The sequence below is a fragment of the Phalacrocorax carbo genome, chromosome 10 (assembly GCF_963921805.1).
Source record: "Phalacrocorax carbo chromosome 10, bPhaCar2.1, whole genome shotgun sequence".
Taxonomy (NCBI): domain Eukaryota; kingdom Metazoa; phylum Chordata; class Aves; order Suliformes; family Phalacrocoracidae; genus Phalacrocorax; species Phalacrocorax carbo.
Window position 1 is genome coordinate 5131501 of NC_087522.1, and position 23958 is coordinate 5155458.

Consider the following 23958-nt stretch of genomic DNA (forward strand, 5'->3'; position numbering starts at 1 on the left):
AGGCAATAATCACTTGTTGAAATTTAATGTGTATGATGAAATCACAGTGTCTTCCAAAGTACATAACGTGCCAGACGCAAGCCCCGAGACACGACGATTTCTAGGAGTGACAGTAGTCTGTTGGTATCAGGTCAAGCGTTTACATTTTTTTTTAATTTATAGAATCACAATAGTTAGAATAGGAAAGGACCCATCACACTGAGTTCACCCTGCTGGCAGCGCAGCCTGCTACGCAATGAGATGGGTCACATCGCATATTACACTGAAAGAAACAGATACTCTATTGTTCGGATATTGTCTTGGTGTTTGGCTGATCTAAAACTTGAAGGTCAAGAACAAGCAAAGGGGAAAAGAATATTTTAATATAAATGCATGCTTTTAAATAGTTGTTGAGGGTTTCAGGGTTTTCTTGCACTAGACATCATTGGAAAGATAGCCTCTCTGCAAAGCCTCTGGGAGCCTGCAAAATTTGATACTGTTATAACTTCTCCCACGCAGAGTTACATGGTCACTGATTTTAACATTCAAAAGATAGCAGTCAGCATCCATTACATACCCTTCAAGCTGCATTGGAGATGTGTGACCTAATCCTAGATACATACATGAAAGTCAGAAAGAACAGAGAAAGCCCCAGGGGCTCCTCCCAAGCTGAAATTCCTGCATCACTCAGAAATTCGAGCCTGCATATTTAAGATGAAAATTGAGCCTTAAACATGGAAGCCTTTCTCTAGCATTACCATAAACTAATTTATTTTGTGACTATCCTGTAAAGAAAGGGGAACTGGAAACTTCAGAACCCCTTGTAGGTACAAAGTCCTTAACTCCAGACAGTAGATCAGACTGTCCATGCTGAGAGAAGCCACACTATATACAGGTATAACAGCTTCCTTGAAGCAGGGTTTTTCTTTGCATGAATATCAGGTTAAAACAGAATGAGATCAAAAGGTACTCTTAGTTTCTTGCTACTACCCCTACTGCAAGCTGCAGTCTGTGTTCTGAAACCTTACAGCAGCACAGGGAACAAATCTCCCGTTTGCAGAACCAAAAGAAGGGGGAACTTCTGAATGTCAGAGACACAACTAGACTCCCCAGAAGTCCCATTACTTCGCTGTGGTACAGGTCCTGTGTGCATTTAGGGCCAAGGCGACATGTCTGTGCTCATCTCAAGAACTTCTGAGGCTTATCAAATCAAAAATTGTCTACATTTCTCTGCATTGAGCCCAAACTGAAGTTCAGGCAAGTTCAAAGACATTTTATATTATAGTTTTCCTGAAAACTCTTATTCTTTTCTTATGTACAGTACATGAACACAGTCATCACGGTCTTTTCTTCAGCACAATACATGAGCACAATCATAATGGAAAAATTCTTTCCTCTGCTTTCAAGACATCATTTGTAGTGTTTCAAAGTGTCTAAGCTAGAGCCACAAGAGCTATTGTTTCCAGAGATCTGAGCACAAGGTATCGAGGTGGGTAGCTGCAGAGGAAAATAACAGTTGTATGTACATGCAGTCTAAACCTTGAATAATGGCAATGCACAAAGACGACCCTTCTGCATCTCCGCACTTGCTCCTGGAGAAGTACAGTGAAGGAGGAATACCCCTACAGTTCATCTCAGAGCCTAGCCAGGTGGGCCCTCCATATCAATGTTACCAACTTTTTTGACGTGTTCCTGAGCCCCACGATCCCATGAGGCTGTATCCGATGAGAACCAGGGTAGCCTTTAAGAGAGAGATGAGAGCTACCATGCTCCCCTGTCGTCCTATTTTCAGAAAGAAATCCCTCCAGCTGGGATGTAAAAATTCTCTCTAGGAAACACCAAGAGAAGAATAATGTGTCTATTAATGTAGTTGTTCCGGGCACAGAATTGCTCCAAAAAGAAGGAAAGCCCTCTATGGTGATTCTCCTTTACTCAATCCTATTCCTTTGGCCGGGCCAACAGGGCTTCAACATCTCATCCTACCAGGCCTCTTTTCTAATTGTTTTTCTCCTCAGTTTGTTCAGATTTTACTTCCTGACTGCATCTGATTTAAAGAGCAGTATGGGTTTCATATAGTGGGTTTCATTCCTCATTTTCTTAAGCTCCTAAAATTCATAATATGCCATAGAACAATCACTTCAGAAATGACTATAGCAATTTGTCGCTAACAGAACTTGCAGAACTGGAGCAAAAGAATTTAAGATTAGCTCAATTTTCAAATTGGTTTGCTCATGAGAAGACTCCCTAAATTACTTAATCTTCAAACTGTTAGTGATAAAACAAATGTGCTCTTATCTAATCTGCAACAAATCTTTCCCAAACTGTTACTCTGCCAACTGAGGAACATGCTACCCTTTAAAAATTTATAACAACTGCAGCTAATAAAACCAGGGTTTGGAACCACCTCAGTTTATCTTTGCTGGAACAGTATGAAGATGTCAGAAAGCTCTTCGCCACATTCAGATGGAAAATTGCAGTGCAGCACAAGACTAGAGGATTTTCTTCCTGCTTATGCAGTACTACTTCATTACATTAGAGATTCAGATTTTTCAAATATTATTGTGATTTTAATTTACAAACTGAGATGTACTCTCAGAAATATTCAGAAAAAAAAGCAGAGATAATATTATAGGTCACAAATAATAATTTGAACTGAGGACATGCCTTTATACACAGTTCCACTGCCTTCTAATAAGGCTTTTGTCACTGTCTGAGCCCACACTCAAAATATTTTTTTTCTATTAATCCACAAAAGCTCTCATTACCATACTGTTGAGGGTTTGTATTTGATTTATCCCAATCACTCTGAAAACAAACCTCTTCTATTAACACAATTTCCTTTTTCTGTTAGTCAAGATCTCTTATTAAGTCCACACTGTGTTATTCTCCTAAGTAGTACAGCTCATTATCAGGTCAGTATCAATGTCTACACACTACAAATATTTTATACATGCAAATAGACAAGCATACTTGATTCTCTCTAAGTACTACTCCAACGGACTATATGGGATACACTGTGAAAATCTTGTCTGCACTTCCCTCTAGAACCCGTCCCTTGACTAATTAAACGACCGCCAGATCCATCCAAGAACTGTAAGGCTGAATATAAGTTATGCATTAGCTACTAATCCTTTGATTTGGCTTCCTATTTAGAATTAGAGATCCATCCTGCAGCTCAAGAAACTCATAAATAAAGAAATCTATCAGGCTTTGCTGACACATTGAGTAAACACCTGCAACTGAAGTGTCTTGTTCCATCAGAAGGAAATAAAAGTAATTGGTAACCGATTTGTTTCTGCTTTCTTTCATCTGTTTGCTCTTATCTACAGGCCTTTTCATAACTTCATTCCCTGACAGCCCCCTAAAACTGGATAGGAAATAAATAAAACATTTAAAAATAAGAGAGCAGATAAGCTACTAAAGAAAGGCAGCACTGCTAGCTTAATATGATTTCCCAATGATTGTTTCTCAGTTTTATTGTAACTGTATTTAAGAATCTTTTACATTAACTGAAAGGCTGCTTTAAGTATTGCATTAGGCTGGATCTGACAGCATAGCAGCAAAGTTAAACTAGTTACAATAAAATCTTATGAATAAGAGAGAGTTTAAACAAAAACCATAAATAAGTGAAATCCATCTCTGTTCCTTAAAGGGGAGGGAAGCCACAAGGTAATAATTCTAACAAACAGAGTACAACGAAAAAGACTGGAACCAAACTTCATTCAGTAGGTAATAAATATAATAGAGACACAGTGCTACAAATGAACCTGGAAGAGAGCTTTGTAGAGAGAAGAGCTGTTTTCTCATTTAGCATAAACCACAATAAATTGCTTCGGTAGAACACAGACCATACAGCGGTCTTTAAAATTGTATTTTCAGAAGGCTGAAAGAGTATAGAGAATTGCATGCTGAATTCCCTCTGCAATGCACTAAAGAAATGCATGTGCATGAATTCTGATCAACGTCGAGACTTGTACCACTGCCAGAGCAATAACCTCTCCAGTACACTTGCATGGTTATTACTGGGACTGTTGCATAAAAGCTAGACTTTACACAACCAGCTCTGGCTTAAAACATCCAAATGTCTCTGCCCTAAAACATCTCTTGTACTCTAAAAGTCCTAAAAATCTCTACGCTGAGTGCAGTGTGCTAATTTGCTTTATTATATCAGGATATGACAAGCACGGTAACGACCATTTCCAAATTACAACCTCTTTGCTACAGCGAAACTCCAGCACTAAGGCGATGGTGGAAATAGGCAGTGAAAAGGCACCAATGTCCCTTAAAAAATGTTAAGTCCAAAGTTTCCCTTGGAGTCAAAGGTCTAGCACGTAGCGCCAATTTTAATGGTATTTCCTTCTCCCATGTCTTCCCTCAGTAACAATATCTGCCCGGCTGTGCGCTCAGGAACGCCCTTGGCCCCCTGACCGGCACTTGCAACAGACAACACACAGAAGTGCTCCTAAAAGGCTTATTTCAGAAATACAGGCACTTGACATATTAAAACTAGAGGTAAGCAAGTCGGGAGTTAATCAGGGTTTAATGCATCTAAAAGCCAAGATGTGAAAGCTGCCCAATAAGGATTTTACTGCTGTATTTCCCCAACTTCTGATTAGATGTATAGTTTCACAGGAGATTCAGAATCACATCAGCATTTTTTAAAAAAATATCTATTTGATGAATTTATATTCATGGGGAAGAACAGCTGAATTAATTTGGAAGATAACCCTCTTTCACCTCCTTTGTTCTGTTCTCCGAAGAAAGGTTCAAATGTAAGGTCAATGAAATATTAAAATATCAATTTTATTTTCTATTATACCTCAGTCCAGAGCCTGTTTTACTAAAAAACACATTGCCTTGAGAATTACCCATTACAGAAAGGAATGCTTTCGCTCTTGCTGGTTCCTCTGTGCTGTCTCTCAGTTTTGCTTCACAGAAGTACATCCCCACATCAGCAGAGGTTGGGTTGGTGATAGTGAGTCGTCTCCCAAAATTGCTAATGCCACTAGTTATTTTTACTCCATTTCTCTTCCAGGTCATGCTCAGTCTCTCAAGAGGTCTGCCAGGGTTTAAAAAAAAAAAAAAAATAAAGAAAAAAAAAATCAAACATATATATTATAGAACAGTCTTGTTTGCAGACAGATACAGATTATAAAACTTCTGTAAGTTTTCCTCTATCGAGGAAATGCAGGAATTTGCTAATAAGAAGTAAATGCATATATAGCTTCTCCACATCAAAACTACAGACTACTCAAGCGGCATTATGCAAGTACAGCTAATTGATACAGCAATAGAACTTAAGTGCTAATAATTTGATTTCTCTAAGCAAAAGGAGTAAATACTGCTATGGGAATCAGCTGCCTGGGAAGTGTTTTCATTATAACTCAATTCCCAAAATATTCACCATATCGAGAATATCTCTGCCCTCAGAGGGGAAAGTGAATCACTTGGACGCCTTATCTGAGGACCTTGACTATTCACTTCCCCTGGAAATCAACGCTATGCAAGGCCAACCAGATGGAAACAGAGGAGGAATGCTGTGAACTCTATATTATGGTGCATTATGAACAGTTGAGCAATAATCACTGTAACATGAGAGCATCTGTAATAAATTACTTCACAGGAGATCCTCACTAATTTATTTACTAGGAAGCACAGACTGATCAACAGCATGACCTTTCATGTCAATAGGCAATATGACTGAAATATTATTAACCCTTAGCATAACTTTTTACTTAAGATAATGTGTGCTGATTGAACACCGCCATAATTCTTTTCCTTACCGTATGAGTAACAGGTAGGAAAGTAACTCTGCCTATATCCTCATTTGGCTACAAAAATCAATGTTTAATTCAGTAATGTTGGACAAACAAGATCATTCATAAGTGTCATGGTTTAACCCCAGCTGGCAATTAGACACCACGAGTAGCTACTCACTCACTGCCCCCCGGTGGGATGGGGGAGAGAATCGGGAGAGTAAAAGTGAGAAAACTCATGGGTTGAGATAAAGACAGGTTAGGTAAAGCAAAAGCTGTGCACACAAGCAAAGCAAACCAAGGAATCCATTCACTCCTCCCCATGGGCAGGCAGGTGCTCAGCCATCTCCAGGAAAGCAGGGCTCCATCATGCGTAACGGTGACATGGGAAGGCAAACGCCATCACTCCCAATGTCCCCCCTTCCTCCTTCTCCCCCCAGCTCTATACGCTGAGCATGACGCCATATGGTGTGGGACATCCCTGGGGTCAGCTGGGGTCAGCTGCCCCGGCCATGTCCCCTCCCAGCTCCTCGTGCACCCCCAGCCCACTCGCTGGCGGGGAGGGGTGAGGGGCAGCAAAGGCCTTGGCTCTGTGTAAGCCCCGCTCAGCGGGAAGGAAAGCGTCCCTGGGTTATCAGCACTGTTTCCAGCACAAATCCAAAACACGGCCCCATGCTAGCCGCTGTGAAGAAAATCAACTCTGTCCCAGCCAAAGCCAGCTCAGTAAGGTTCCTCTGAAGAGGAAGCTACATGCTGCATTCTGCTTCAGTCATAAAAATAATAGTAATAATTAAAAAAAAAAAAAAAAAAGCTTCCCATGTGCCTCTCAGTAAAGGACAGTGCATTAAAATCAGTTCCTTGTAACCCCGCTGCTTTTCAATACCTTGCATTGGCCACACACTCCAGTGTGATTTCGCTGCTCCCTGCTACAACGCTTGTGTTCTGTGGAGGGATTACAACGACGGGAGCCACGGTGTCAGAAGGGTCTACGGCACCTGCATGGGCAGAAAGAAACCTTGTGAAGCCTCTGTACGTCTGCCAACGGCGAGGACTGACATGTTCCAGGCAAAGGGTCTTGTCAAGCAACACAGCTGCAAATTTCATTCTTCAACCTCACCATGGAGTTTAATCTCCTCATTAAGAGGAGATCTTCAGCATGACCATTCTCGATGGCTTTCATTATACTGTACGAACACACTGTTTCAATATACCCAGCTTGGTATCATTTAAAACACATAACTCGCAAGAACTACTCCCAGATGGAGTGCAGGGGCCATTCTCAAATAGAGAGCAAATAAATTAAGCATCCTAACGGTTTGCTATTGTTGAGCACTTTTATTTTTATCAAACACTTGCTGACTTTTATTTTTAAGACCTTTTCATGTTTTGTTTAATCTTACCACTTCCATACCATTTCAAAAGAGTCTGCCAATACTCATGTTAGTTCTTTAAAAAGATTTTACACACTGGGGAACAAATATAAAATTAACAAAGCAGCATATCACAGCAACTTCAATCCCTTTTTCTTATCAGGAAAGTAAATAACCCAAATCTGCTGCTCTTTTGTGAGGCATCATACTGTAAATAATTTAGCTTATGCAACAGTCAGCAGACACTTAAAAAATGGTAAAAAGGCTGCTTGTAAATTTTCTCTGTATACATTTAGTAAGTGAATTAAAATAGTCATGTATTCATAGGTACTTTGCTTCAAGCAACTCATTTGGGAAAGAAAAATTAGCTGTTTTTTAGCTTGAATAACAGAGTAATAAAATTTTCTAAAGATACAGAATCCAATAAACATATTATAGGGGAAAGTAATGAAAATAAAACTAAAGAGATGGCAAAGCAAGCCAGTTCATCAAATGTTTTTTGCAAAGGAGGCTAACCCATGCCCATTTAGCAGAATGGGAAACTGGCAGATGCAAGGTAGGAACCCTGATGTTTAAGATAATTCCCTGAAGAACAAAAGATGGATAGAAGATTCTTTGCTTATCTCATACCCAGCATGCCAAAAGCCATTTGACATTTGATTTCACTTGTTGGATAGACAAAGGTTTTGGTAACAGGGCTAAGAGGGTTCACAAGGTTAGCAGGTTTCTGAATTACTGAATGACAGAATTTTTACCTTTTGATGTTTTTATAATTGATAGGAAATAATGTGCTGTGGGAGATGAAAGCATGTAGTATAAATTAAAAATTTTAAGCATACCACCCACACACCTGAATAAATTCAAGCACCCAAGAACAGTGCTCAAGGAAGTGGTAAGCAGGTGTTTATTTTTTCCCATAAATATGCTCTGTTGGCCCGACGCAGCATCCCTATGCAACTCACACGGGATCTCAAAAACCAAGCTTTTAGTAGATTTTACGGCTCAACATTCCTGGAAATATGATGCTATCAGGTAGCAAATCTATTTTCTAAGATTTCCATGGTGCCCTTGCAGGTATTCATGAATTTTCCAGATAGTAACTGAAAAATTCGAAAACAAGCAGCAGATTAGCAGCTTGTTACTGATGAGAAGAAATAACCTCGGCACTGCTGTTCAGCACTACTTCAGCGCAAGAAGCAGCTTTACAACAGTAAAAGCCAAAAGATCAACAAACAAGATAGTAATTTGGCAGTCATCATTTCTTATCTCCACCTGGAAAAGAGGGAAATCACTTGTTTGACTTCTCAGCTGCACTGAAGAATGGCTCAACCCCACTAAAACCAGCTGGAGAAGAGAAGCCAACGTTGTGTAACCTGTAGGAGTTCACCATGTGCGAGCAGCTTTGTGCAGCGCGCAGATAAGCAGGGGAAATAAAAGTGCACGTTACTCCATCTCCAGCCCGGAAAACTTAAGACTTCTTTGACTTTCTTATTGACTGTAAGAAGAGTCTAAACAAAGTATGTGCTCATTTTCATTTGGTACCATCCCTGAAACAAATCTGTGAAAAGCAGGCTGTTGATGAGGATTTTGAGCAAGTGAACTAATACAGATGTGATATGGAGGGCTCACCAAAACAGTTCGCGCTTGGATTCTAAGTAATATACCTAGAAAGGTCAGCTGCCGATGTAACAAGCGTATATAGAAAACAACAACATTTCAAAGTATTATCTAAACAGTATGTAGACAGCATGCATAGTCCGATTTCATATTCAAAGACAGTTTAACTTTGCCTTCGCAGCACAACGAAACCACTTGCCATAATTCATTCTGGCCCCAATCCTGTCAAATAAAATTCAGCAGGGACATTCCCACAGTTCCTTTTGCAGGGGGTAGTTTGCAGCCACTAATCAAAATATCAAAAGAAGAATTTAGTTTTACTTTAGAGTAAAAAAATCTCCATAGGGCTGTAATGTGGGATCTGTGCGCCCGCATCATCCTTTCAGAACTTCATCCTTTTGTAAGAAATCCACAGGTTGGAATATCAGAGTAGCCAGGCTCCTAATCTAGATAAGGAGTAATACCCAGATTTTGTTTTGATGGTATGACACAGCAAATCAGACTTCAGCTGGGCTGTGGAAGGTAGAGAGCTATTTCAAACAATCAGATAATGAAAAACTACCCAGACTTTCCAAGTTTCTTATCCTGTCAATAAAGCCACTCCATCCCTCTCCTACCTCCTAATGCACTACACTGACATGATTTTACTTGACTGGTGCTACACTAAAATACAATGCAGAATGTCATTGTTAGTAAACAGTTATTTTCTCTGAAAATCCTTTGTAGAAAACAATTGATTTTTTTTTCTTTCTCCTCTTCAGTGGTGTTTTTTTACTTCATCAGGCTTTTTCATGTCCCAATTTTCTAGGTCTCTGCTGTTCCCTCCTGGCTTTTCATCGCCTCCTCCTTCCCTGCCTCCCCTCGCTCAGGCAGCTTCTCTGCGTTTGTCACCAGCCATTTCCCCTCCCTGCCATCCCATGGTCCCTGTGTTTCACATTATTTACGAACTGCTCAATTGCCCATCTATCCTTTATTTTAATGATTGAGCTTCAGTTTCTCTGATTCACACCCATTAGTAGGAAATATTTACTGAAGACACTGAAATGGCAGAGCAATACAAATGCATGCAAGGAACATAGCTATGACATGGGTCTGCTAACAGGGGACCACCATTCCCTTTGCACGCTATGTTTTAAGGCAGAAATGACCTTTCCTTTCTGTCTGCTTGCTGAACCCCTCCCCTCCGCTAAGCAAAGCAACATTAGGGAAAAACAGTGACCCCGGAGCCGCAGCCAAGGGATGCCTCGCTATTAGGCAAAAGTCTGCAGCTTCCTACCAGTTCCTCGCAGAGACAAGGCTGAATGGCGCTGAAGAACACTTAAGGGATGTGCTCTTCATCTGATTCCAGACCTTAATAGCTGACCGGGCAGAAGGACTGTCACAGGCAAGAGTCCTAATCCAAACAGTCTTCTCCAAAAAAAGGGTGCGCTCTGCTTTATTTCACATTGTATCTATTTTAGCCACAGCACTCACAGTATTTTCAATCTTCCCTTTGCTTCTAAATTAGACACCATCTTAATTATTACCGGTATCTACTAGGGCCCAGCCACTGAAGTGCCTTCAGGACCAGCCTCAACCAATCTTTGAGGCTTGACTATCAGAACACCAAAAAACTCTGATTTATGAGTGGAAGGAAGGAGCTTATCTTGCAGCTGTTTCCGTTGTTCCCATCCTCAGCTGCTCATGAAGCAGTTGAACTGCTGCCATTTACCACCCAAAATATTAAGGGAAATTGGCACAAGTATTATTTTTCCATATTAGACTTTTTATTTAATGGGGGTGGGGGTGTGGGGTGGGACCAGAAGATACAGACACACGCACCCCCCAAAAAAAGGGGAGAGAGAGACTGGAAAGGAGGTCTAAGGTTTTTCTGTCCCTCTAAACACAAACTCCTCTCCAGACTGTGGCATTGCAGAATCTGCACAAAGCAGAGATATATTGAGGGAAGAGGGAAAAAAGAAAGAGTGAACACCTCTTGCACGGTCTATTTGTTTTTATCGCCAGTGGCTGTGCATGACTGTACAAGGCCGATCTTGGATCACACTGAACTTCCCGCTCCTCTACTCCCATCTGACCAAGAAGGAAACGCATCCCAAGTGGTCTGTAACACTGATTTTTTAACACTGATGAACTGTACAATTTTTAATCTGTTACTTAAATACAGTAATTATGTAGGCTGCCCTATCATGTCTGAAAAGACAATGTTTTTATCTCTCTGCCTATATTGCCATGCAAGGTACAGGGAATCTTATATATTATAATTTACAGTTTATAAAGATCACAGACTTTATCAAAGCCACTTGGGTGCTTAATTTTCCCATTAGAGAAGAAATCTCACTCAGGCCATACGACTGAAGATACAAAAGGTGATTTTCCCCTTCAGAAACGTACAGACATCAGGTTCTTTCCCAGATTTTACATTATGGCATGCAAAGTTTATCTATGTCTGTGTTTGCAGTGCAGAATATTAAGAGTATTACTTCAACAGATGCTCAAATTCATCTGAGAGATACAGTGCAAACCGGCCTTGATGAAAGGTGAGAGAAAGTGTTTATCTCTTGAAAAGAAGTAATAGCTTGAGTTCAGACTTGAGAAAAACAGCAAGGCTTATTTTTGAGGCTGAGCAATGAAATTGCTTATAGGTTGCAACCCTTGAGACACTTAATACAAAGTGACCATGAGCAGGAGGAGTGAGGATTGCCTAAATTATCACCCAGATCACCCTCATCTACTTAGTATGGGGTAGAGCCTGGAATGGGATATAGATTGACAGTCATTCCTACCCTTAGTCTTAGTTACTACTGCAACTACTTCTCAGCATCCTGTTTTCAGTGAAGAAGGAATCCCACAGGTGTCAGCATCCAAAAATGGATTTACTTCTTCATGTTAGGAGATTTGTCTAAGGGAGGAAAAACACTTTGCAGAAAACATCGCCAGTGCACTACCCTCAAGCTGATAGATAAACTGAGTACTTTAACAGAACTTTGAAACCATTTCTAGGATAACCTGGGAGAAAAAGATTAGAAAACCTTCCCCATAAACTTCCTACAGACTCTCAGACTTGCACAGTACGCAGAAATGCAGGATACATGCAAAGCTCCATGTTACCAAATTATGGATTCCTCTATTAGGAAAAAGCAGAATAGGAGATAAGAGTCCATTAAAAGTAGCAAAATTATTACACACAGAGTTCAACATTATGGCATCATGAATGTACTATTTCTGCTTGTATAACATGGAATAGGAGAAAAGAGGAGAAATGACAACCACATGGCATGTCAAGATTGCTTGGGGAGGGGGGGGAAGATCTTGCAGACACAAACTATGTAATGGAATACATTTTACTTTTTCCAGGTCCAACCTGCAGACTGGTTGGATAATCAACCCATAATGGATTCATGCCCCTTTCCCTTTCCAGTACAAGATACACCATAGGAATTGGATCCTGATCAATAATAGGTTAATTTCCCTTCCCTTTTTTCAGTACAAGATGCACAACAGGAATTGGAGCCAGATCAACATACTAGCAAATGCTGACAACCACCCGCGGGCACAAGCAAGCGGCATTATGCAAATAATGAAAAAAGTGTATTTCTCAATCATAAAACTCTTTCCTAAAACACAGCTTGTCTATTTGTTCCCTATTTATTAGAGCGATTATTAACAGGTTATACAATGAAAGAGTGTTAAGATAATAAAAGATACCGTTTCATTTTTCCACTTCTATTCTAGCAAGGACTGTATTTATTTTCAAGAAAAGGGAAACACCTGATGCTGCTGTGCACCTCTGTGCACTTCGCAGGTCTCTGCTCAGATTTCTGGACATAAAGAAAAATAACAGACACTTTCCTGTGAGGATTCCTGGTGACATTTGTTCAGTTTGATGAATAACATCAAAACTCCAGATGGAGGGGGTTTTTTTGAGTCAAAAGTATGTATTTATAAAATAATTAGCAAAATAATGGTACAGAACTGGTATATGAAGAATCATGACCTTTCAGTAGCCAAGGATGCCTTAAGACTCCTCAAACATGTACATATTAACCTATCTCATGATCTTGAACCTTTGAGAAACTACTCTCTAGACTCAAAAAAAAGTAAATAAGCGACAACATAAAATCTTCGCTTTGTGGATCGAGTTTATAAAGAAAATGGCCTAGTCGTTTGAATCAATCACAGCACATGGATTCCGATATATACGGTCCTCGTCTTGATCCAGACGACACAACATATGAATAAAACACCAGATATGGAAAAGGTTTACAAAACGCAATACAAGCAAACCAAGTGAATGATCTAGGTCAGTTATATTTATTGATTCAATATACTCTTGTCAATGTGACTAAGCTTTGCCCACATCAGATCAAACACATGATTCATTTCCACTGCAAGTAAAGCAAACAAAAAAAAGGGGTGTGTGTGAATAAAAGAATAAAACCCAAACAAAATGCAGCAAGTAGATAAAAAAAAAAATTAAATACGCAGTGTATGAGAGGGGATGTGGCAAAGAGAAGCAATTACAGAAGATTTTATCACCAACTGTTGAGGAAGCCTTGCATGAATTAATCTTGTCTAAATCGTCCATGTTGTAAAGCAGTGCCTGAAAACCTGCACTTCTTCCTTTTCTATCTACCCCTTCTGGCCTGTGTGATACGCCCTATATGTTACAACAGTACTTCTGATGCACTTAACTTCGAAAAATAAAGTTACCCAAAGAAATTAAACTACAAAATGTGTGATTTACCCAGTCTAGCTCGCAATTCTGCAAGCAGTTCAAAACGTACTTCAGGTACTTGCCGCTCAGTTTGAAGAGAATAAAACTACTCACTTTCCTAAATTAAGGAAATATATAATATTACAGAAACAGACCCTTAAAGGAGAAAACGCAAAATATATTAATTATGCAAAATGTTGGCAGGAAGATATTTTGTGTGTACGGAGCTTCCTGCTAACTGTGTGTGGAGCAGAGGACTAGAAAGCACCTCCTGGTTCCCTGTCTCTGACATCCCATCGTGCAATCCCATTTCTGAATGTGCTGGGGTCTGTGGTAACAATATTGAGTTTTTCTAATGCCACTTTTCTGGTTGGAAAGTTTCCTAGAGCTTTGTTCTTCGACCTGTTAAAAACACTCCTAATTTCCAGCTTAAATGTATTTATGGCCATTGTACCCTATTTGTTCTTCTGCCAAAGCTGTCTTTTAGCTTAAATAGCTGTTTTCTCCCTCTGTGATGTTTACATCCTAAAGTATTTATAGAAAACAATCATACTCTTTCACAGTCTTAACTTTACTTAGCTAAACAAGCCAAACTTTCCATGTCTGACAAGTTGGAAAGGATTCACTGATATATATACAAACAAAAGAATAGGAGCAAGGGTAAAATGAAATAAAAAAAATAGCTAGCATCACACTATAAATGTTTCCAAATGTTTAAACAAATAACAGCCACGTTTGTAACAGCTTTTTTTTTCCCTTTGTAAGGCCTTTCACCCAGATTGCAAGAGCTGCTAGTTTTAGCCCTAGGGAAAGATTAATGGGTAACTCAGCTCTATCCGCAAGATGACTTATACCCTTTTGTGTGTAGATACTACAGCAAAGAGGAGCTTTATATATTTTATTTGATGAAACAGAGCCTAAGATACAGGTTGAGAAGCTTCTAAAATGTTGTAGAGAGTTTTTAGGGTCTATTCCTGGGTGTAAGGAGAGACAGGGTCCTAAATACAATTGATTTACAAACAGAAAATGTATTTCTGTAAAGTGCAGAAATATTGCAGCGCCCAAGGAGAGGCACCACAGCTGGGACGGTTCACAGTGACACAATCCCTCCAGCTTGTCTCTCATCAGTTCTGCTCCACAGACTGGGACAGGGATGGGAGATCGACCTTTTTTTTTTTCTTCTTCTTCCTGATTTTGCCCTTTTTCTACAGGCCATTAAATGCAGGTGACTCAGTGACTGCTATTTGGGGGTGAAGCCTCCATAGAACAGCCTTGTTCCTCTTCTTTTCTACTGCCCGAGGTCTACAAACCCACTTTGTATTTTAGGACTATTTCAGAAATAAATTTCTAGTGTTGTCCCATGTAGTTTCAAGGAAATTAAGCCACTGCTTAGTTACACAGCTCCCTGTGATGATTCAGCAGGTAAATTCAAAAGCAGACCAAATTTCTGCTCCAACACTCTGAAATTCCTGTCTCACAACTCCTCATGCAAAAAGAGCAATTTGGAAGTTCAGTCTCTGCCACTGACCTGACCTTCCCCCACACACAGTGAGGGGTTTCTTTTTGCCTAGAAACTTATCATCCAGCACATCATTAGAGCTTTTAACATGAAAAAATATATAGCCTCAAGCTATTCTAGCTAAAGAACACTCAGGTGGCTTTTCAATACACCAGACAGCTTTAATATCGGCTATATAAGTGGATAGAGTGTGTAATCTTATTCAACAGCAGTTAAAAAGGGGGGAAAAAAAATACCCATGGTCTAGCAGTGGAATCTATTAGCCTCAGAGTCATGTTCAGAGTGATGCGAGAGGCAACAGGTACAGCAGCCCGCTGCAGCCAGCGTCCAGAACCTTCGGGCTTTTAGCAGTGTAATCCAAAACATGCTCATGTTTAAAAAGATTCAAAAATAACTCATCAGTGGAAATGATTTTTAAAAGGCTGTATATTTTTACAATGCACTTGAGTGCATCGTAAGGAAAGCATCCTTTTAAATATAAACAGGCGTGGATTTAGGAGGAGGAAACAGGTTCGAGGGATCTGGCAGCGCTGCACGGGTTTGTGCAGCAGGCAGCGAGAGTCGCTTCCTCCTAAGGACAAAAAGGAACTTTTAACATCTTAGATCCTTGGTGCTCCACCTATCTGGATATTTACCACTTCTTTCTTAATAAAGGGAAATTAAGTTAATAAACCACACATCAGTAATTGGATGTTAAATCAACTAGAACTGTCAGTTAATCATAATGTCCAGAAATGCAAAATTCAGGGGTGAGTCGAGAGCTGAGAGAGGAAATGAAGAAGGCGAGCTGAGCTGGGGGCTCAGCTGTGTTGCAGGAATCAGAGAACCCCTGCTATTTCAGATGCTGCAATTCTCACCAGCAGATTCTGGTTTACTGTCAAGCAGCAGGAAAGAATGAGAAATGAGAGACAATAAAACGCTGCCCTCTATTTTCAAATGTACCTTCATATGTGGCTTCATCTTTCCTCGTGTGTGTATAAACATTTCTTAACTCCTTACTGTGGCACAAATCAAGTCACACAATTTACAGTCTAGTTGCTTCTTCTCCTACTTGTAACAAGTTTAAACATTCTTCTACTTAGAAATAAAAGGTTGGTAACAAAAAAAAGAGAGAGAAGAAAGAAGAGGAAAAAAATATACATTCTCATCTATCCTTCACCAGACTTAAATGAAGAAAAGCATCTGCTGTGACTTTGATGGAAATTATTTAAGAAATGCCTTCAAGAATTTATTTTCTGACAACAATAATTGAAGCACTATTTTCACAGGGAAGATTTAAGATTAAATATGCTCTGTAGAGCATAAAACAAATACATACAATTGATCATGTGTGAGTTTCTAAGATCTATTTCTCTGTAGCATTTTTTTAAATGAACCTGATGTTGTGGTGCAGTGCATTGGAAGCAGACACTTGCACACATATACTGGTCACCCGACAAATAGCCCTGATAAAGCTAGAATTAACACTCAATTTCAATTAGGCTCAAAGTTTAAAAAAAGTTGGAGTTTTCTAGCACCAGCTTCGATTCAGGAGAATGCTGTTAGATACCTGGCATTTACATGAAAATAATAAATATTACTGGATTTTAGAGATTTCCTTAGGCCTGGATATCTACTTAACCTGGCTGCTACCTAAACATCTGTGATCTTCCTGAAATATTAGAGAAAGGAATTTGGAGCTGCCCTCACTGAGAATAAGCAAAAGACAAATCTGGAAGTGTCCCGCAGTTCATCTGTCCTCCACAATGAAAGGAAGGGCTTTTGTGGCACAGATGTTTGGTGCCAGTACATGTGCACAGGCCACCAAATCGGCCATCCTTGTCTAAGAAGTGTACACGAGAGACACGCAGTTAAAGCCGTGCAAGTACATTTGTGCAGTTACTGGATTAGCCAGGTGTTGATCGAAGCTTTCTCCAGAAAATCCACTCTAAGAATAGGGATTAAAATTTCCTACATATAAACACTATTTAAACTTTAAAAGGGGAAATAAAAACCCCAAACCAACCACATTTAAAAACCTGTCCTCAGATCCCAGAGGCTACAGGCATGGAGCAGTTTTATGAAGGTTTAAAGGAGGGCACTTCTACAGACATTTAACATTGAACTAAATAGGCAGTTTTGTTCTTTGTTGCTGAACTACTATTCAAACCAAGATGCACTCACTGAGCAGCATTTTAAGCTCAATGTCAACTCTTGCTGCATTTTGTTTTTATTTATATATATACACACACGAGAAACGTGTTTTGGGATCCAGATTGCTACCTTGCTCCCAAAGGTCTGCTATTTCCGAGTCTTTATATCAAGAGAGCAGATCTGAAAAGCAAGAAGATACCCCACAGCCTTCTTCCAACAGCTAACTCAAACATAAGGAATGACTTGTCAAATTAATATTTTGAGAAATAGGTTATCAGGAGCCTCAGGTCTGCTCCATATGGTCTAAAGTTCTCCATCCCCCTGACCATATCATGCTACTTTTTCCACTTTCTTCTGTAAAGGGATAAAATCCTTAATAAAAGTAGAGTTGTTCAGGTCACAGAGATTCAGAAGCAAATAATATTTCATTTATATATTTAGAGTACTGTAAAATAAAAAAGCAGGGCAGAACCACTCACACAGCAGAGCTCAGAATCCAAAGAAATATCTTCCTATCAAAAGAAAGAATTTTTCTTCCTCTTTATAGCACAGATGTTCTTCTAAATAAAGTGCAGCTTTCCCTTTGCAGCCTTTGTGATTATCAATCTTTGGTTATTTTATAATATAAGGTTGCCTCAGACCTCAGCAGGGAGAAAAATACACATTGCTGCATTTCCTCTGTAGCAAGAACAAAACAACTGTGAAAGCAAAGAATGTTCCAAAAGAGCAAACAATAACCCAGCTAAAGAAAGTCTACAAACTTATTCATTCAAAAATAATTCCACAGATGGATAAGCATTTAATTTTCTGAAGTGAGAATAAACCAGCGTCTCTCTTCTCTGGAAGATGGAATAGGTTTTTGTATCTGCCTGTTTATACACAGTACATAAATGCATGCTCAGAGAAAGCTGCAAGTACTGTAAAAAGAAATCTAAGGGGAAGTTATTACTCAAGGCTCTTTGTTAGTATTTCTGCAGTACGGCTAGTGTCAGCATTATTGTTAAAAGTAAATTGTTAGTTGTACCTTACTTGGTCAGTACAAATGCTGTTTGCATTAATGCACTTATGATTTCCTATCTGCTGCTCCCAGATAAGAGAGGAGTTTAAGGGTATGATGTCTTTTCGATCTTGCACTGGCTTCTTCCCTTCTCAGAAAAGGGCAGGGTGGCTGTTTCCAGCTGCATGGATAGCAAATGGCCTCTCCCGCGTACGACAAGGACTCGTTGCTTTGGTAGTGAAAAACAGAAGCTTCTTTCCACGGCGTGCTCTTGTCTCCCAGCTCACCCAAAACTTTGCATTTCGTGCTGCTGCGTATTTGAAATTTCTGTCATCATAATATGACACTGGGATGTCACAACAGAATTACATGTAATAAGGAAAATTAGGGGGAATAAATGAAAGACAAAATGAGAAAATGGTACATTAGGAAATGTAGCATTGCCAAAGACATTAATTTATACATTGTTGAGATGCAAGTGACACCTATTTCGTTTTGTTTTAAAAAGAAATAAATTCACCCCTCGATTTAGAAACATGCTGTCACTTCCCAAAATGTCCTTGGGTTATCAGTTCGAAATTAATTGGCAACGTGTGATTAGGCAGAACACAACAATGTTGTTTAGATTCAATCAACCCATTTTATTCAGATTTGCCCTGGAAATAACACTTAACAATACGGTTCTGCTCTCCGGTGGTAATGGGCTGTGTTAGTGCAGAGCTATCCAACGTCAGAGCAACTGAAACCGTACGAACGTGTTGCAGGGTCCACTTGACAACAGAACACTGCCGCTTGCTTTCTCTCATAGACCTAGAGTCTCCTAAACTACTCACATGGAATGAAGAAGGATGAGTCTCTTCACTTAGACACACATGAAATGCATTTAGATATAGATTAAAATTATGCTAAGCAGCTAAAACAAGACTGGAAGCCAGGATGGGAAGAGCCGGCTGTAGCTAGCACCTGAAACCTGATTTCTGCAGGGGATGCCCGTCAGCTGACAACGCCAAGGTAGTTTTGCCTTGTTCTGGACTTCTGTCCAGCTTTCTGGTTGTGGCATTGGTTCTGCAAATGCAGTGCACCCGTACCTATCTTCAGCTGAAGAAAACAGTAAATTAATAAATTGCACATAATACCAAAAGCTATCGCTGGCCTCTACACAAGCTGCTGAAAACACCCTACAGTGTCACGTAATTGATCCGTCTCCCCTCCCCTCCTTTCTCTCATGAGCAATTATAAAGAAAAGATAAAGGCGTGCCAGACTATTTAGCTATTCAGGAGCCACAGAGTTCTACGGCACAGACCAAATTTAAGAAAATAAAGTATGTTACCTACTGAACCACAAAATCTCCGAGAAAACTCAGAAATTCAAGCAGCTTTTTGAAATAAAGTATAATCTCTCCCTCCTACTGCCTCCAAAGCCTGTAACTCCAAACAAAAAAACCACTCTGAAAAAAACAAAACCTGGTGATATATAAAAGTATAACTGAAGCATTTTTGACATTTCTCTATCACTCTTAAAAATACTAATAATCTTGAGCTATTGAAGTTGCTGAGAGAAAATAAAAATCAATGCATTTTCACTTAGCACTTTTGGAAAAGAAAAAGATTAGTTGGTGTTTCAGCGAAATGCTTTAATGCAGCTTTGTAACAGAGCCCACGGTAACTTACAAATAAAGCTCTTCATGCTCAAGCATTTACTGCACCCCAGAACTCGATACTTGGAAGGAATACAGGCAAGACCGCACTTCCCAGTGGAAAGCAGGCAGAGCAGTTACTGGTGCCAGTACCGTGTCCAGGCTACATAACCTGCCGCACTCTGGGGCTCTCTAAGCAGCTGCCCCGTGCTCTCATGTGATATACACGTAAGGCAGGGACTTTGGACATATCTACTGAGGATTTTATACATTTAATAAAGCAATTTATTTCGCACAAGATGGAAATTGCCTTGGGTTTATGTTTTCAACGCTTACCACTTAGCCTCAGTCCAGCGAGCAGTGATGCACAAATTGAGGGGGGGAGGTTAGGGGCGGTTTTTATGGTGATTTGGGTTTGTTGTTGTTGTTGTTGTGGGTGTGTGTTTGGTTTTGGTTTTTTTTCAACAACATAAATGGAAAATTTACAAGCTTCAAATTCAATGTGTACCCAAAGCTCTGGAAATGTGGGCTTTTAAGTGTTTCTCCCATTTTTTGGCTGGTCACAAATTTTAGGCTTGTAACCACGGGCAGGATAAAAATGACCAGATTTCTGATAAACATTAAGAATCTCCTGCAAATCATTTTAAACTACTCAAAGCTGTGATTGGAAGTGGTGAATGGTTGAACCTTCCCTTAATACAGGCAGGGTAGACATAAAATTGATATTTTACAGTGAATCACATGTATTGCTCATAATAATTAACAGCAACAGATAATGTAAAAGACAAGAAAAAATAGCACCTTGCAAATAAATGTTTCTTATCTCATAGAGAACTAGAATCACCAAAAAATGCTTTAAAACAAACGCTTTTAAATGCCAACAATTTTTCTGTTGTTTCCGATTCCTCTCTATGCATATAAATGTATAAAATATAAAACCCAGCAAAGAGGGAAAGTAGAACATTTAAAAAAACTGATTTAATTTTGCACAAAACCTTTAATCCTACCATTAAAAAGTACAATTTATTACCACTGGAAAGCATAAGAAGTAGAAAGTGCTCTTGAAAAATAATAACTGCTTCTACAAGCACACCAGAGACCTCTACAGAAGATGTAGGAACCATTATCTCCATTTTACATGTGGTGAAAATGAGGCAAGGACAAACATGACTGAAATGAGGCTACAGCAGGTAAAAGTCTGACCTGTTTGTTACGGCCTTTCAACATTTTTAGGCTATACTCAAATACAGGATGGAAAACTTTTTTTTGCTTCCAATCTCCAGCTGGGAGGAGAAGATGCTATACAATATCCATAGGGATCTTGCAAGGTCTGAGGCTGTCTCCCCTTCTCACACCCCCTTTGCCGGTCAGTTCTCAGTGGAAAGATTTGTTAATGCGAGATGGCAATCTAAATTAAATTCTACTGCAAATTTTCAGATGACGCTGGACAGTTATGCACAGCATCTCTGGTCAACAGGACGCAGGATAGAGGGTAAAAGACAGTGTATTCTTCCAGGTTTTATCATAGGCAATGCCAGTATGAGAATAAAACAGGCAATTTTCATTTCTCAGAGTTATTGTTTCAAGCTGCCTACAGACTGTGGCACATGTCATCACACCAATTTAGCTGAGCTTTAGCTATTACAAGCATTACAAACGAACATCTAAACCCTAGATCTTAACGTATGTTAAGGCCAGTCAAACAGCAGGTTACATTCAAGTGTTAAAAATCTGCTTTCCTGCTCCTTGATTTCTACAGTAATTTTCTGCCATATCTTGATTTTGTACTTTTTCAAAGAGATCAAATGTATACATTCAACATATTTAAAAATAAAAAAGCCAAAATGAAAAACAGTCTGAAACACTGTGGAACATGGATTCAGTCAGTGAGTAATTTTGCTGTTAGCGAGCACTTGGACTCACTGCCTGCCCTGCCCTGAGACCGAGCCAGCAAAGGAGCTCAGGGCAGGAGGGAGTGCTCTTCTCAAGCCTCTGAACCGAGTCCTTCCAAGACACAAGCCAGCAGCATCGCTTTGCCTTCCCAATTTTCCTATGAACAAAGGCATGGTCAGTGTCATATGCTCAAAATCAACCCCTGGCTGCTACTTGCTTCCACAGAGCAGCTGGAGGAGTATCATCCCCAGCTGGAACGTGGGCCAGTGATGCCAGTTGGGGCTCAGAGTCCACCAGTGGGCTCTCCAGCCTTTCCCCCCCCCCGCCGGGTGCCACTGCCTGTGGTCAAGGTCAGCTCTGATATGGCGTAGCTGTGTAACCTTGGATCAGGCTGCTGGGAAAATAGCTAACTTGTGAGAGGTGTGTGAGAAATTGCTGTGAGAAACCTCATCCAGGGCCTCCATCCCTGAACAGAGGAGCTGCACTTAAATTCAGGACCTTGGTCCTTGCCCGAGCTACGTTGAGGTATGGCTGCTCCCAGCTTTGTACCTTGCTGACTTGACCTCCTGGCTTTAGCTGGGACCTGTCTTGTCACTATGGATTTGTCTGGTGAAGGCTGGACGATTGGGCATACCTCTTCTTCAGACAATGTAGGACTGTGTCCCTTGGCAGGTGGACCTTGCTGCTGCCTTCCTGTCACCCTCAGCTCCTGACTCTCTTGCGAACGAGCTTGCCCTTGCTGCTCCCAGACAGCCAGTACTCAAACAGTAGGCTCAGGATTTGAGATTTTCACATGGTAGAAAGGCAGGTTAATGTATTTCTTAAAATCTGAGACCTCATTAACTGCTTGCTTAGATGTAGCCCTATCTGTAACCACTTGGATTAGAAGCTCAAAAAAAAAAAAAAAAAAAAAGATGATGAAAGGAAATACAGCAGCATCCAAACAAATAAAAAAAAAAAATACAGACCAGCTACTTGACCCCTGAAAAACCTTAAGATTGACCCTTGAGAGCCAAGGGCAAGCAATATCTCTTGCCTCAAAGACCATTCTCCTGAAAACTAAAAAAGAAAGTTATCAGACTCACAATTGTTAAATCTATTTTCCAGTCTATGTCCATCATTATGACAAATGATAGACTACAAGCCAAAAGGGTTAAGCGAGATGCTGGGTAAACTGCTTTGCTTGTTTGTTTGTTGCTTTGCGTATTTTTCAAGTGTCTCCTGTCAGCAGCTGGATGAGCACAATGCATATAACAGACTAGGTGGACAGGGCTACCGGCATCTCTCTGGTGAACTACGTATCCTATTGACACTAGATGCTTTAAAGATTATTTATATTAGGGAAGTCCCCTGGGTAGGAATTCAATTGTTTTTTATTTGCACATAAAAGTGGTTTCTGAAGACATAACTTAGGATGAGTTTTTCTCCCTAATCACTTGATTACCACAACCAAAAGTTGGAACAGGGACAAGAGTATTTAGAGAGCTTAAACGACAGATGTCATCCCATTTCTGAGAGGATGTTAAGGGATATTCGAGAAGGGATATGACTTTCTCTTTAGAAAGAATGAAAAATAAATTGAATTTTCTCTCTGTAACCTTTATGAATCAGTTTCCCATTTGTCTGTGGTGACAGATTCTTGTATTTCCCAGAGGAAAATACAATTTTCCTTGAGGAAGGAGAACCAAGGAGAAGGTGAATCAAAATGTTTTGATTCTTTCAGTTCTTTCAAGAACCACTTTCTAAGGAACCAACTTGAGTAATGCATCCATATGGCTGTCCATTCCCAGGGGTCTTGTACCTACAGAGGTATCTGCAGGGTGGGATCAAGTTCCCTAGGCCACCAGAATGAAGACGGACACATTAAATACACGACTAGTTAGTATGTTACTCTTTGGCATATCTTTGATGACTTGATTCAGGAATCCATTAAAAAACTATTCCTTCTAATGGAGGAATATTAACATGAATATGACCTAGTGCTCTCCAGCCCTCTCCAGATGTTGTTCTGGCCACCAAGTTATTCCTCTGCTCACTGACAGAGTTCACACCGAGCTGTCTCACCGAACAATACACGTGTACATCTGTGTACACTTAGACAACTTTAGGGTGGGTTTTTCTTACTTGACCAAGGACTAAGAAAACCAGAGAGTAAGCAATACCCTGAACGCTGGGGGTGCGCAGAACAAGCAGCCTAGTTTCATAAAAACTCCTCCCCTTCCTAAGTACTCCTGGGTGGGGGTGCGTGTGTGTAAGTATTTTTGACAGACACATTATTAACTTACTAACTTATAACCAAGGCTGGAATCCTCAACCCTTCTCATAACATTACAGGAAAGGCAT

General features: G+C 40.0%; 1 protein-coding gene across 4 annotated transcripts in view; it reads right to left on the reverse strand.

Moving 5' to 3' along the window:
• The window catches only part of SDK1 (sidekick cell adhesion molecule 1), a 419246-nt gene that overhangs the window by 156434 nt on the left and 238854 nt on the right, over window positions 1-23958 (reverse strand). For 3 of the 4 annotated variants that reach the window (XM_064461554.1, XM_064461553.1, XM_064461555.1), the window contains 2 exons: window positions 6619-6730; window positions 4848-5038 (listed from right to left, as the gene is read on the reverse strand). In XM_064461554.1, the coding sequence (XP_064317624.1) occupies window positions 4848-5038; window positions 6619-6730 (303 nt within the window). Of the gene's footprint in view, window positions 1-4847; window positions 5039-6618; window positions 6731-17567; window positions 17678-23958 lie in introns of those variants that run through there. The other variant, XM_064461556.1, reaches the window with a different exon arrangement.